The 14,498-nt window shown below is 38.2% G+C and overlaps 1 protein-coding gene across 1 annotated transcript; it reads left to right on the forward strand.

Moving 5' to 3' along the window:
- Positions 1 to 2,705: 2,705 nt before the first annotated feature.
- On the forward strand, positions 2,706 to 13,929 carry LOC137259004 (uncharacterized). Its single transcript, XM_067796705.1, has 5 exons — positions 2,706 to 2,769; positions 3,650 to 3,691; positions 4,082 to 4,222; positions 6,615 to 6,779; positions 13,836 to 13,929. Exons 1-5 carry the CDS (start codon positions 2,724 to 2,726, stop codon positions 13,850 to 13,852), a joined length of 411 nt encoding a protein of 136 aa, XP_067652806.1. The 5' UTR covers positions 2,706 to 2,723; the 3' UTR covers positions 13,853 to 13,929.
- Positions 13,930 to 14,498: the final 569 nt, after the last annotated feature.

Consider the following 14,498-nt stretch of genomic DNA (forward strand, 5'->3'; position numbering starts at 1 on the left):
GATGATACACTCACAGTCACCGTTGTCAATCGCAAGTCAGGTATGATTTATTTGGAAATATTACAGTTCACAGTATATTCAATGTTTGACAGTCGCTGATTGTCTCCGCGATCCGGGGTGTCCAAGGTCACTCCGACATGCTATGTTTGCATTATCAAGTAAAGTCTTTGCTGAGGATTTCTTACACAGGGGAATATTGGAAACGTCTAAAGTCGAGAAATACGGGGTTTTTTTCAGTGCAAGACATATTACATTAGGATTTGACTTCATTCTTACTTGTTGACAGCTTTTGACAGCTGTCGGAGGCGTGGCATTTTTAGTATTCATTCCGGGTCACGTGACGTCCGGAATGTGCATTATTTGGATCCAGTCCCGGCTGTGACAAGTCCCTACGCGTTCTGGTTTTGAAATATATTGTTCAGCTAATTCTTTTAACAACCCTGGAGTCTCAAATGAGAATGGCATCCAGTATTGCAAGACTGCTACAGCTACTAGGATACAGGTGGAAGACCAAGGTATCCAGCTCAGGTGACAGTCAGTATCGTGTCGAGACCATGTATTTTCAGTTTGGTGCTTATTTAATATATCGTTATTGGAACTTTATCTACTTGTTGTGTGATCCTTCTGCATTTGCCAGTTTCGACCCTCACTGTCAGTTAGGTCCTTATTTTTGTAGTTTGTCTACCAGTATTTTTCGACTAGTTTTGGCCGTTCCGTTACATTATGTATATGTTACAGGAAACAAGTATTATTCGCATTTTCAGTGATTATATTTAATGCCTGTTTCACTCAGTGGTGATATCTAATGACTCTATTTTTCAGTAATTAGCCGTAATCACTGAAATGAACCAGGGAAAATTATACTTGCTTAATGAAACCATATCCTTCAGTTTCAAAATGCGATAAGCGATCAATGTCTCTTAGTATGAATGAGAATCAAACAGAAGCAAGTGTTTAACAACATATGAACCAAACAGCAAAGCGAAGGTTCTGTAGAGAGGGGAACTGTGGTACAAAAGATATCTTATTTGCTTCGCTTGGAGACAGTAACACGAATGATTGGACTGTAGGACATAAGTTTGTCCATAATCACTGATTAGTCTGCTACTTAATTTCTTCATAGATCGGACAATATATGTCCCTCCCTGTCAACTCTCACTTTCAAGTCGAAACCATATCCAAATACATCACGAAGATAAATGCATTTCGCAGTTTTAAAATTCGTTTTTCTATATCCGATCATTGTAGGGAGGACACATTAACTGAAAATTGCATCCATTGTAAATCTTGGAGTGAATGAATGAAACAATTAATGATGACTCGTAAACTTGGACTTGCTATTATACAGGTCGTGGGACATCCCCAGATTAGGTTTAAAATACTGCTATATTGCAGACTCTTTGTAAAATTACGTGTCACGGATGGCTGTTACGTTTCGCTTGTAACATCACCTGTGATTCCAAAATCAGTTTCCGTTCAGGAATCTATGAATTCCTCATAAAGTTCCAAATAAAGTAACAGATGGTATTGTCACCAATACCAAATGTTTCTGTGAAATCTAGAGAAATATACAAGATGAGAAAACGAATGAAAACGAGAAAACGTAGGTGCTGGGAGAGGACTGCTTATTTGAAAATGTAAATAAAGTCAATTTCAAATGAGTGAGTTAATATTTAACGTCACATTGGTAATATCTCAGCCATATCGTGACGAGAACAGTTAACAATGAAAAGGGCTACCTGTATATTATCTGTTGACGAAGGACAGTAAAACAACTAGAATATCACAATTTGAAATAAAACTAGTGTGGAAAGTTAAAAATAATATAACAATTTAGACAATACAATATAAAAAAACGGCTATAGATCGCCAACAACAGAAGATAGATCCCCAGACTAGGGACCATGGGGACCTACAGTACCTTTGCTACCTACATGGACCCTCATTAGATTTACACCATCCCTTCAGCTGCTGGCGATTGTAAGAGATGCTAGCCACAGTTAAAGTCAAGGCCACGTTTTACACTGTGCATCACATCTCATATCCGATATCACATATCCATATCCTACTCGTTCCATACATTTGCATAGGTAGCGTATCGTGGCTAAAGATGGGTGTACTCCAGTGATTCCCTACATTCGACACAATGTCTATCAGTGTCTTCATGCGTGGCACCATATGACACTGACGCAACTCACGCACAACGTACTTCTCATTTCTGACTATTCCCCTTGGTCACAAGATTATCAGAATGTTTCTGACTGCTTACATGTCAAATTTACATGGGTTATCATGCGAGTGTGTTTCGGGGTGGTTAATATCCTATATTAGGAATAATCATTGTATTTAGCGAGCTAAACACATACTAATTAGTGCTAATTCCCAATGCAGGATGTTAACCATCCTCAAATACACGAGTGCGATAACTTAATTATCCTACAATTATTATCATTCCTGCTTGAAAAACCCAACAAAACAATGTTAACCTATTGTTTGTATATAAGAAGGAAACAGAACACAGATGATCAAGGTTAAGAACTGACGACCCATTGTCTCCGGGGTACCGCCCCCGTGTGGACAAACTAATGAAAAATGTCGCGTGGCTGGAGATTACAGTAAACTGTATGACAAAGATTTCACCTGCGTTGGCGGTCTTATCACATTATCTATCACCCACCTGGTAGATATAAGCCAACACCGACTCGATCGTCAGCGTCTGTCATATGTTCACTCCAAGTTTTAACATGCTCTCTTATAACGTGTTGGGAGGTAAGTTCGAAATTAAGCTGTAGTGAGTGAGTTCAGAAGTAAGTATTTTGGACGCGGTTGTTACCAATATTCCATCAATATCATTATAACAGTCATCCACTTGTATTCATCCGTGAAGGTCCCGTGGTAGAATAGGCCTTCATCAACCCATGCTTGCCATAAAAGGCGACTATGCTTGTTGTAAGAGGCAATCTAATGGTCAGGTTCGCTGACTTGGTTGACACATATCATCGGTTCCCAATTGCGCAGACTGATGCTCATGTTGATCACTGGATTGTCTGGTCCAGACTCGATTATTTTCAGACAGCCTCCATATAGCTGGAATATTGCTGAGTGTGGTGTAAAATTAAACTCAATTCTCATATGAGCGAAATATTTGTAAGTACGACTTTAAACCCCATTTCACCTCACCATTATATACAGCAATGTAAGCCTCCAATGGTCGCCATTCCCCAGATTCCAACACTTGCAAGGACAGGCTTAGTAACTGTGCATCATACGGCAGGGAAACATGCGGCATAAAACTAAACTCACTCACTCCAACAATATCACGGCGCGGAACACCAGAAATGCTCTTTACAAATAGTCCCATGCGAGGAATTGAACCTAGGTTTTTAGCGTGACGAGCGAACGCCTTAACCACTCGGCTATTACACCGCCCAAAATACAGCTTGGAAATACCAGAAATGTATTCAAAGTGATCACGTATGTAGTTGTCTATTTACTGTTTGCAATGAAAATAGCTTTAATATATATTGAGTAAATGTTGAATATAAAGTATGCATTTAGGGGTTTCCTAGACATATGACCTATGGTGATTCTGGTTTGGAACACCAAATGTGGATTGCAGCGTGCAAAATCATTTCTTTTCTTGTTACAGCTTTTGTGTTCTGGATTTGTCTGGTTGATATCTCTGTATCAGGTAAGACAGACATGGTGTTGGGTATCACGGCCAAATAATGCCTGAAGTACTCTTAAAGACTCGAGGTCCCCATGTCAAACATGTAATTCATATAATCAATGTCTTCTCAATGTTTCCTGTAAAAATGAGTTACGTTTTACGCCGCAGTCAGCAATATTCCAGCTATATGGCGTCAGACAACAAGTCAGCAGCAGCAGCATAAGCATCGCTCTATGCATTTGGGATAAGGTGTCATGTGTCACCCAAGTCAGCGATCGATCCCGTTAGTCGCCATTTACGAAAAGCATCGGTTGATCAGCTCTAACCGGGATCTTCAGAGGTGTTTTCCGCAGTGACAACATTACTATAATATGTGCTCTGTTCTTGGGGTTACATGAAGTTCCTCTCCAGCACCAGCTCTACCCAAGCGAGACGCCTGTGTTGACCACCTCTCTTTCTGTAAGGACTTCGTGGGATGGGGGTGTGGCGGCCAGTACGAGGAATGGGCAAGCTATAATTGTGCCAAAACATGTGGATATTGTGACAGGAAAGGTAAGAGTCAAGGAGCATGGTTTTACGCCGTTCTTGTAATAGTCTCGCAATATCACAGAAGGGACTACCAGAAATGGACTTCACACCCTGTACCAAAGTGGGGAATAGAACCAAGGTTTTCGGCGTGACGAGCGAACGCATTAAGCAATTGGCTATCCCAACCGCCCCAAGAAAGATAAAGATATTTATGTCAAGTTAAAGCTGTAACAACAAGGTTATTTGGCACAATAAAGTGAATAAAGGACAAGGTATGATAGAGGCCCTTATTGGCCCACAACATGTCATGATTATCAAACTTTTACAACAGGATAATTTTAGCATAAAAAGGGCTGAATTAATTGTTGAAGTTACCTCCTTTACAAAGTTAACATATTTTACAAAATCTTCTGGAAATCTACATTTTCTGATTTTCAGAGTGATAGAAAAGTGGGAGGAAAAGCATGACCCATCCCAATGTTTTCACCACATATGAAGAGAGTAAACTAGCATGCACACCTAAAAAATTGTGATGGGTCACGCTTTTGCTCACATCAAAATGGTTAAAAAGTACAGTTTTTCGGTTTATGAAATTACCCCATACAACATCTAAAAAATAAACATTGACATAAAATGACATCTTTAAAAACTATCGATCACATTTATACATCTATGCCATCATACATTATATTTTGAATGGTTTTGTGCTGTAAAATACACATATCAAACACCTTTATTAACATTTTCAATATCATAAAGCACCCGCAAGGCTGATTTTTGTGAGGTAAACACTGGTTGTTAGTGGTTGGTTTCAGCTAGAAAAGTAAGAAGATGTCTGAAGATTTTCAAACTATGATCAATGTCAGAATGTTTGTTATTATGTCAGAATTTGATCATAGTTGTTCTATCATCTGTTTATCAAACACCCTTGCGTCACCTGTCACTGTCAAAATAACACTGTCATTCAACAGAATCGCCATGTATGAACATATACATTTTCCAAAAACATATGTACCTTGACGTTTCTAATGATATGTTAGATTTCATTTAACCTAAATGACTACACTTAACTGCATGAAAAGGATTTTTTTTACTAGAATAAGAACATTGTATCAAGGTCTAGCAGGTGATGAACACAAGCAGACGTCAAGTGATGCATCGCTGAAAAGTGTAATATATAAGCTTAAATTCACATTGTAAGGCAGAGGAATATGTACCCTAATGGTTGCAATAGTGGACTGTCGTTGTTTCGTTTTATCAGACATGCAGGTTCAAATCCATGTAACTTTTCTCTCTTTTTTCTCAAAGTTCGTTTATCAAGTCGACAAAGTTTAATGTAACTGTTTCACATCAAATGCAACTATTGTCATTGTTATTCTTAAGTCTGGTAATCAGTGTTACAACAATACACAACACAACACAACACAACACAACACTGATTAATTAACATCATGTTAATCTTTTCTTAAGCCTGACCATTCACCTTTTCAGGTCGGTCTCGTTGCCTTTGTTCCCAGTGTTTTAAAATTCATATTTTATATATTTTGATCTACTTTAGGTTTATACACTCTTGAATACTGCAGTTCTTGACAGTGAACCAGAAACTGAGATTGATGACAGTGTGAATGAAGAGTAATTGTGAATGTTTTCTATTTTTAAAGTGGATAAGTTGTGAATAATTACTGTGAAGTCTTTTGAATACTGACTTGTCATTTTACCCAAAATGGGCCCCTTTGAGGTCTAGACCTGTGATTTTTAGCGCAACATGATTGGTTATTGTAATAACATATGATGATTGAGATGTTAAATGTATATTTGCTAAAACTGGTTGTAAAGACTGACTTGTAACGCTTACTAGTTAAAATGAAGCTGTGCCCCAAATGTAGTTTTACCCAAAACAGGCCCTTGTGATTTTTACTACAACATGATTGGTTATCATGCTTATATGTTGTAAAACTGACCCATGGATTACACTAGCAAGTTGTGAATAATGAGGGTGTTTGGAGGAGTAATTCAGTTAACATTTGTTTTGCAACCCTAACTGAGCCCCTTGAGGTTGAAGCGTTGTGATTGGTATTGGCATGTTTTTCAGCATGACTACCTGTTGTAAGACTGATGTAATTTGTATGTAAATAAAAGGACAGTTATAAATATGTCATTATGGCACACTGATATTTCAGAATTCTTGTTATTTTTCAAGGGACCTGATCAAACCCATTTTGGGCCCCTCAGCAGTGAAATTACACCTCAGATCACATAAAATATAGCATTTTTATGCAAAGCTAACTTATCTCTAAGCAAATAACATGTTTTCAGCCAATTCTGTTAGTGGGCCAAAAACCACCCTATCATACCTTGTCCTTTGCGAAAAGATTAAGAAACCTGTAATTTCTTCTTGGCAATCTTTTATTCCTAGGATTTGTTATTCCGCACTTTCCCGTCACTGCAACGCAGCCTGTGCCCACTCAAGGATGTGTTGACAAGATCCCCAACTGTAGTAGCTACGGACACTCAGTATGTACCAACAACCGGTATAGAGATTGGGCTGAGGATAACTGTGCTGCCTATTGCAACCTTTGTAGTAAGTATACAGAAAATATCTACCCCTTCCTCTACGTAAAGACCATCTTACTAAAACACCATCCGCGGGTATATTTATATAATCACAATTGAAAAATATTATTCTACGGGCGTTTGACTCCGGCAATGTAGAATATATTTTGCCCACTTCAAATGAAGCACGTAACTGAAAGTTAAAAGGTACAAGAACGTCGGAGGAAAACAAGGATAATATACTCATTACAGCTTCGAACGAGACATGTGACAATTTATCTTCATTCATGCTTGATGTATTAACATTGTGACCCCAAAGAGGAGACGTTATGTCGGGCTGCCAGACATGGTGATTTGGCTGATGTGCGTCATCGTATCCAGATTCCAGCCACTGGGTTGCCTGGGCAAGACGCGATTATTTTCAGACCACCGACATAAAGCTGAAATATTGCTTGGTGTGGCAGTGACAATCAACATTGAAAGAGGTAGAATTTGTTTTTGTCTGTTGTGATTTTGCGAGCATATTCGTGATATATGGCGGAATATATGTTACGAACAAATGTAATCCCGACAGCACAATAATTGATTTGAAAAAGCAATACGATCTCATAAAATCTCAAACATGTGGTGTGAAATTAAACAACACGTCACAATTTAATTCTGGACTCACCAAAGTCCAGAAACTCTCGGCATTGTGGCCACTCTCTAACAAGAGATGTGGCAAAAATAACATGCAGCTGTTATGAATATGTGCTAAGGATGAAGAAATGAAAACTCGAAAACTCAAATTTTATACTCGCTCCCCCATAAGCGAGAATGTTTAATTTCGTCCAGAATAAATGTTTTGGAGGTTGTAAATGAATGAAAAAAATGTTAATAAGTATCATGACACAAATTTCAGCTCGTTGGGTGACTTGACTCCGCTAACGGACAGCAATTTTAAAAGAATCTCGCCCATGGGTGTAAAACATATTGGCCCATGGACGAGAATATTTACTTTCACTGAAAATACATGTTTTTCCATGTTTAGCAGTTTATAAATAGGTGAAAGTATATTTATTAGCGTTGTGACACGAAATTCAGCTTATTTTGACTTCATTCTGCTGATTTAGAGCGATTTTTGTTTAAAATCACGCCCATGGGCGAGAATATTTACTTTTACTCAAATTACGGCTTTTTCTATGTTTGGAGCTTGTAAATGGATGAAAGTATGTTCATAAGTATCATAACACAAATTTTAACTCATTTTGACTTCATTCCGTTAATTTAGAGCGATTTTAAAAAATCATTTTGGCCCATGGGCGAGAATATTTACTTTTACTCCAAATATATTTTTTCACATGTGTTGGAGGATGTTAATGAATGAAAGTACATTTATGAGTATCATGACACGAATTTCAGCTCATTTTGACTTAATTCTGCTAATTTAGAGCAATTTTATAAAATCGAGAATATTTCCTTTCACTCCGAATACATCTTTTTCAATGTTTTGGAGGATGTAAACGAATGAAAGTGCCTTTATGAGTATCATGACATAAAATCGAACTGATTTTGACTTAATTTTGCGAATTCATGGGGAATGTTTAAAAAATATGCGAGAATAATTACTTTTATTCAAAATACATCTTTTCCTGTGTTTTGGAGGTTGTAAATGAATGAGGATATACTTACAAGTATCATGGCACAAAATTCAACTCATTTTGACTTAATTCCGCTAATTACAAGAATCTGTACTTCCACTCAAAATACATAGGTTTTTGTTTGTTTGTTTGTTTATTTGTTTTGGAGGTTGTAAATGAATGAAAGTGTGTTTATAAGTATCATGACAAAAAAAACCTGAAATCATTCCGGTCTTAATTCAACCAATATCGTTCGTGGACAAAAATATTTTCATTTGCCTGTTTTCTTTATTTTGCAAACATGTGGTTAAGAAATAGATGAAATTATAATAACAAATAATTTCAGTTTAATTTAGTGAGTTTAGTTTTATGTCGCACTCAGCAATATTCCATCAATATGGCAGCAGTTTGTAGATAATCGAATTTGAACCAGACAATCCAGTGATCAACAGCATGAGCATCGATCTTAACAACTGGGAACCGATGACATGTGTCAACCAAGTCAGCGAGACTGACCACCCGATCCCGTTGGTCGCCTCTTGCGACAAGCATAGTCGCCTTTTACGGGGAGCATGGGTTGCTGAAGCCCTGTTGTACTCCAGATCCTGAAGCTATACTTCCAGCAACATATACAATGTACACGTAGAATACTAAGCCTTGAGATTTTTTTGAATTTAGGTATTCTATAAATATAACAAAATTCATGCTATATCTATGAAGTTGAAGTCATTCGGAAAGCCCTAATCAAGAGTGACCGAACTCCAGTGACACAAAGACTATACTGGGACACATTAATAAACAGTGAGTGAGTGAGTTCATATTTAACGTCACAGCGGCAGTATTGTAGCCATATCGTGACGAGAACATTCTTGAAAAAGGTATTTATGTACATGGTAAAAACCTGTCGACAAAGGACAGTAAAACAACTAGAATATCACAATAAGAAATAAAACTAGCGTGAAAAGTTAAAACTGATATCACTATTCAGACAATACAATATAAAAACAGGCTATAGATCACCAACAGCTAAAGGTAGATCACCATACTAGAGGCCATGGAGACTTACAGTACTTCTGCTACCTGTATGGTCCCTAGCTGGATTTACACCATCCTCTCAGCTGCTGGTGATTGTATGCAAGATTAGCCAAAAATTAAAATGACAGAAATACTACGGTTACAAAAAATGGAAGATTAAATTTGACTTCAAATGTTTTGGGACTTACGAACCCTCTCAGGAGGACAATAATTTTACGATACTTCAACACCCCTCGAGGATACAGCCATTAACAATCTCAGTTACTAATTCAACTTCCAATAATAAAATACTTAGTTTTTTACAAGTCAGAAAACAAATCTAATTCAGATCTTTTAAAAATGCAACTTACGTTACTGAAAAGGTCCTTCATAGTTCTTGATTTGAAATAATTGTCCCTTGTGATGGAATATTCAACACAGTCAAGCAAGACATGCAAGTACGCATGTGTTTGCCGCAACAGGAAATATTGAAATCATCCACAAAAAGTGAACCATCGATTGAATCATTTAAAACTTGAGTTAAACTGTTAATTTTAGTGCTAAGTAAAGTGACAGACAAAATACTGCCTTGAGGGACACCCTGATCCTGATGATAATGATCAGACAGGGTTGAACCCACTCGGACTTGAAATTGCCTGTCAGATAAAAAGTTGGGATATGAAGTGAGACAAACGGCCTCGTAATCCAAAATCATGTAAATGCCTTTAAAATACCATATTTCAATGTAGTGTCATATGCCTTTTCTCAATCGAAAAAGATGGACACTGCATGTTGGTTGTTAATAATTGCATTTTTAACAAATGACTCCAAGCGGACGAAATGGTCAACAGTGCTTCGATTTTTCCGAAATCCACATTGAATATTTGTAAGTAAATTATTGGATTCCAAGTTAATCTATTGTTGATCATCCGTTCCATAGTTTTACAAACGCAACTGGTCAGGGAAATAGGACGATAATTTGAGGGATCAGTATGATCACATCCAGGTTTTGGTACAACTATGGCATCACGCCATGATGATGGGAATGAACCAGATGTCCAAATATCATCAAACATATTTAACAAAGTGTGTAAGCATGGTTCTGGTAAATGTTTCAAGAGTTGGTAATGGATGTTATCAGCTCCTGTAGCAGTATTAAGAGCTTGGTCGAGAGCATCATGGAGTTCATGAATAGAAAAGATTTCATATAATCCTCTCCATTATCTGAACTGAAATTAATAACCTTCTTTTCTTCTTGTTTTTGATATTTTTTAAATTGAGGCGCATAGTTAGAGGAGGAAGACCGTTGAGCAAGAGTTTCGCCCAATTTATTTGTAATATCGGACTTGTCTGTAAATAATTGATCTCCATTGTTAAGATGGTGGATGCTCGGTTCAGTACCTTTACCTTTAATTCTTTGTATCATGCTCCATACTTCGGACATTGGCGTTCGTGAGTTGATTTTCGACACACAACTTCACCAGGGTGGGCGTTTATTGTGCTTAATTGTACATCGAGCTTTAGCATTTAAATTTTATATTTATTCAAATTATGCACCGTTGGATGGCGACGAAAATAGTGTTCGGCTTTCTTCCGTGCCTTCCTAGCTTGCTTACAGTTGAACCACGGTTTACGTATGTCAGGATGTGTAGAGGACTTTGGAATACATTCGTCAGCAATTTTGTTGAGTTCATCCGAAAACAATCGCACAGGGTCAGAAACATCTCTGAAGAGTTCAGGTTGTAATATGTTTGAAGACATTATTTCAAACAAAGGCCAGTCAGCCTTTGAGAAATTCCATCTGGAACACGGAGGAACATCAGACGGAGTGACAGCTTTTAGAATGGCTGGAAAATGGTCACTTCAACACAGGTCATCATGGACTGACCAATCAAACTCATTCAAGAGACCAGTGTCTGTTATGGATAGATCGAGGGAAGAATATGTACTCGTGCCAGGATGTAAATATGTGTTAGAGTTATCATTAAAGTGACACAGATTGTTGTTAGAAAGAAAATCTTCTAGTACTTCCCCATAAGGGATTGTGACCATTCAAGTCGCCCATGAAGATACATGGCTTGGGAAGTTGGTCGTAGAGTTCTTGAAGATCAGCATGAAAGAGAGAAGAAGAAGGGGGCACATAGACTGAGCACAAAGTAAAAACAATATGCATGGTATACAAAACGCAACAGCTTGAAGTGCAGTATTCAGATGAAGAGGACTATGTATTATGTCTTGCCTCACTAATACCGAAGACCCTCCAGTGGCCTTTGGTCCTGGAGGTGAATAATAATTGTATGAAGTATACTGTCTTACATCAAATTGATCATTTTCTTTAAAATAGGTTTTCTGTAGGCAAAATACTGACGGTTTGAAATCCTGTATAAGTAAATGTAAGTCATTTAGATTATTCCTTAGTCCCCTACAATTCCATTGAATAATGGCATTGGAGCTCATGGAGGCTTAATTGGAGTTCTTGATTGGGAGTGGGGTCTGTTCCCATGGCTTGGGACAGTGGGACTGACCTCCATCTCTAAAGGTTCAAACGGATTGTGAACCTCTACAATAGATGACCCAGAGGGCACATCAACGTGTTGGACAGCCAAGGTGTTTCTCTTTATCTTTTTCTTTTCACTCTTTGACAATTGTTTATGGCTACTGGCATCTTTACCGTTTAGAAAGTCTGGTTCAGATGGAACGTCGTTTATGGATTCCGACGATAACTCTGTCTGAGAACATGATACGGATGTGTCTGTCTGTTTCATGGATATCTGAGAAACGTCATCTAAAAGGAGTTGATCTGCAACCCAAGAAATTGATGTCTGACACAAGACGGAGGTGGTGGTAACTTTAACGACTGGAGGTGGGGAAGAAATGACAGTTGAATATTTAATGGTAGGAGTTTCAGAAGGATTTGGAACCATTTTTTCGCTTCAAGAAAAGAAATATTTTTGGTATATTTGATTTTAAGAATTTGGGATTCTTCTCGCTGGAAAAAGGGACAGGTTTTGGATGAGGCCAAATGTTCTCCATTGCAGTTAGCGCACTTGATAGCAGTTGTGCACCCAGTGCTTTCATGTTTACCACTGCAACGAGAGCACACCGTGTCATTTCAAAAACTTTTCGTTCCATGTCCACATTGCTGGCATTTATAGCATCGGAGGGAATTTCGAACATAAACTTCCACACCGAGATTGAAATAACCAGCTTTGATTGATTTTGGAAGGACTGCAAGACCAAAGGTACAGAGATAAGTGTTTGTTTTGACAACTTCATCATTTTGTTTTCTGGTAAAGCATTTTACGGACGTAACGCCTTGATTCTTTAGTTCAACTGCAATTTCCTCCTCGCTCATGTCTGACAGACAACGAGCTCGGTCTCTGACTATCCCTCGACATGAGTTAAGCGTCTTAAGCTCCGAGACAACAACGTTAGTGTTAACAAACTGTTTTAAGGACAATAGATTAACTGATTGTTGTCTCCTTGCACATTCCACCAGGATAGAACCACCTCGGAGCCGTGAAACATTCTTGACATCGCCACAGACACCGTTAATGCCTTTAGCAATGACAAATGGGTTGAGTTTTAATGGAGTGCCATCTTCAGATGCAATGATGAGAAATCTCGGCCAAGAATCTGTGACAGGTTGAAGGATTTCTTCGTCAGATGATGAACCATCAACATGACGGCGCTTGTGCTTTGATGAACCAGGAAAAGTATTTAGAGCCATGGTTATAGTAATGTGATCCGGCACCTCTGTTCCCCACCCAATATGTTTTACACCCATGGGCGAGATTTTTCAAAATCGCTGTCAGTTAGCGGAGTCAAGTCACAACGAGCTGTAATTTGTGTCATAATACTTATTAACATTTTTTTCATTCAACCTCCAAAACATTTATTCTGGACGAAATTAAACACTCTCACCCATGGGCCACTGTTTGCCCATGAGCATGCCCGTGGGCGAGCGAGTTTAAATTTGAGTTTTCGAAAAATCTTTTTTCTTTCATTTTTTCATCCTTAGCACATCTTCATAATAGCTACATGTTTATTTTTGCCAAATCCCTTGTGAGAGAGTGACCACAGTGCCGAGAGTTTCTGGACTTTTGTGAGTCCAGGAATTACATTGTGACATGTTAAACTCAATCGTCATATGAGCGAAATATTCTTAAGTACAACTTTAAACCCCATTTCACCTCACCATTATATACAGCAATGTAAGTCTCCAATGGTCGCCACTCCCCAGATTCCAACACTTGCAAGGACAGGCTTAGTAACTGTGCAGCATACGGCAGGGAAGCATGCGGCGGGCAATACACCGACTGGGCGAAAGACAACTGTGCTAAAACATGCAGTCTCTGTCTCACACCGAACTTTGATCAGAACTTTTTTCATTTAAAAAAATATAGACTACAAGTGACAAATTAATTTATAGTTGTGTGTTTGTTTTACAGATCTGGTGACTGACTGAGCAGAGAACGGGGCATTGAGGCATCGAAAAATTCATGTACATTGTTGTCAAACGGTACAATACAGCTTCTGTTGTTACTGTGTCTGTGTATGCTTGCAAAGGCATATTGTATTCCAAGCAACAAGTGGAGCAATATCGAAGGAGCCAAATTAACCATAACATTGATTTTACCAATTTGTCTTGTGGCGTTTGAAAGGGAACACGGGTAGTTGCCAAGAACAATGTCAATATTGCGTAAGGACACCATGTGCGTTGATACAGACTATACATTGCCAATTGCAACAACTCCAGACTGATCACCATTCTAGGGGCCGTGGCGACTTACAGTACAATTGGTTCCTGCACGGGCCCTAGCTGGATTGACACCATCCCTTCAGCTGCAATTTAGACAAATCCAGCCATATATTAAAATACACATATACTACGATTAAAAGCAGTGGAGAAAGTGAGTGAACTAAGGTTTCAAGTCACATTCAGTATTTCAGCCATATCGTGACTAAAACTAAAAATTAGACAAATAATCCTGTCAACGAAGGACAGTAAAACAACTAGATAATTACATATTGATTTAAAACTAGTTGGCATATATATTTAAAAGTAGGGAAAAAAACAATACAATGTAAAAATGTGCAATTACTCATAGCCA

Source organism: Haliotis asinina, chromosome 12 (assembly GCF_037392515.1).
Source record: "Haliotis asinina isolate JCU_RB_2024 chromosome 12, JCU_Hal_asi_v2, whole genome shotgun sequence".
Taxonomy (NCBI): Eukaryota; Metazoa; Mollusca; class Gastropoda; order Lepetellida; family Haliotidae; genus Haliotis; species Haliotis asinina.

Excerpts from the sequence above, each read along its gene's own strand:
- LOC137259004 (XM_067796705.1), top strand. The coding sequence starts at position 2,724 with ATGTTCACTCCAAGTTTTAACATGCTCTCTTATAACGTGTTGGGAG. Across the intron at positions 2,770-3,649 it reads CTCTTATAACGTGTTGGGAG|CTTTTGTGTTCTGGATTTGT; the intron begins GTAAGTTCGAAA and ends TTCTTGTTACAG. Across the intron at positions 3,692-4,081 it reads GGTTGATATCTCTGTATCAG|CACCAGCTCTACCCAAGCGA; the intron begins GTAAGACAGACA and ends GTTCCTCTCCAG.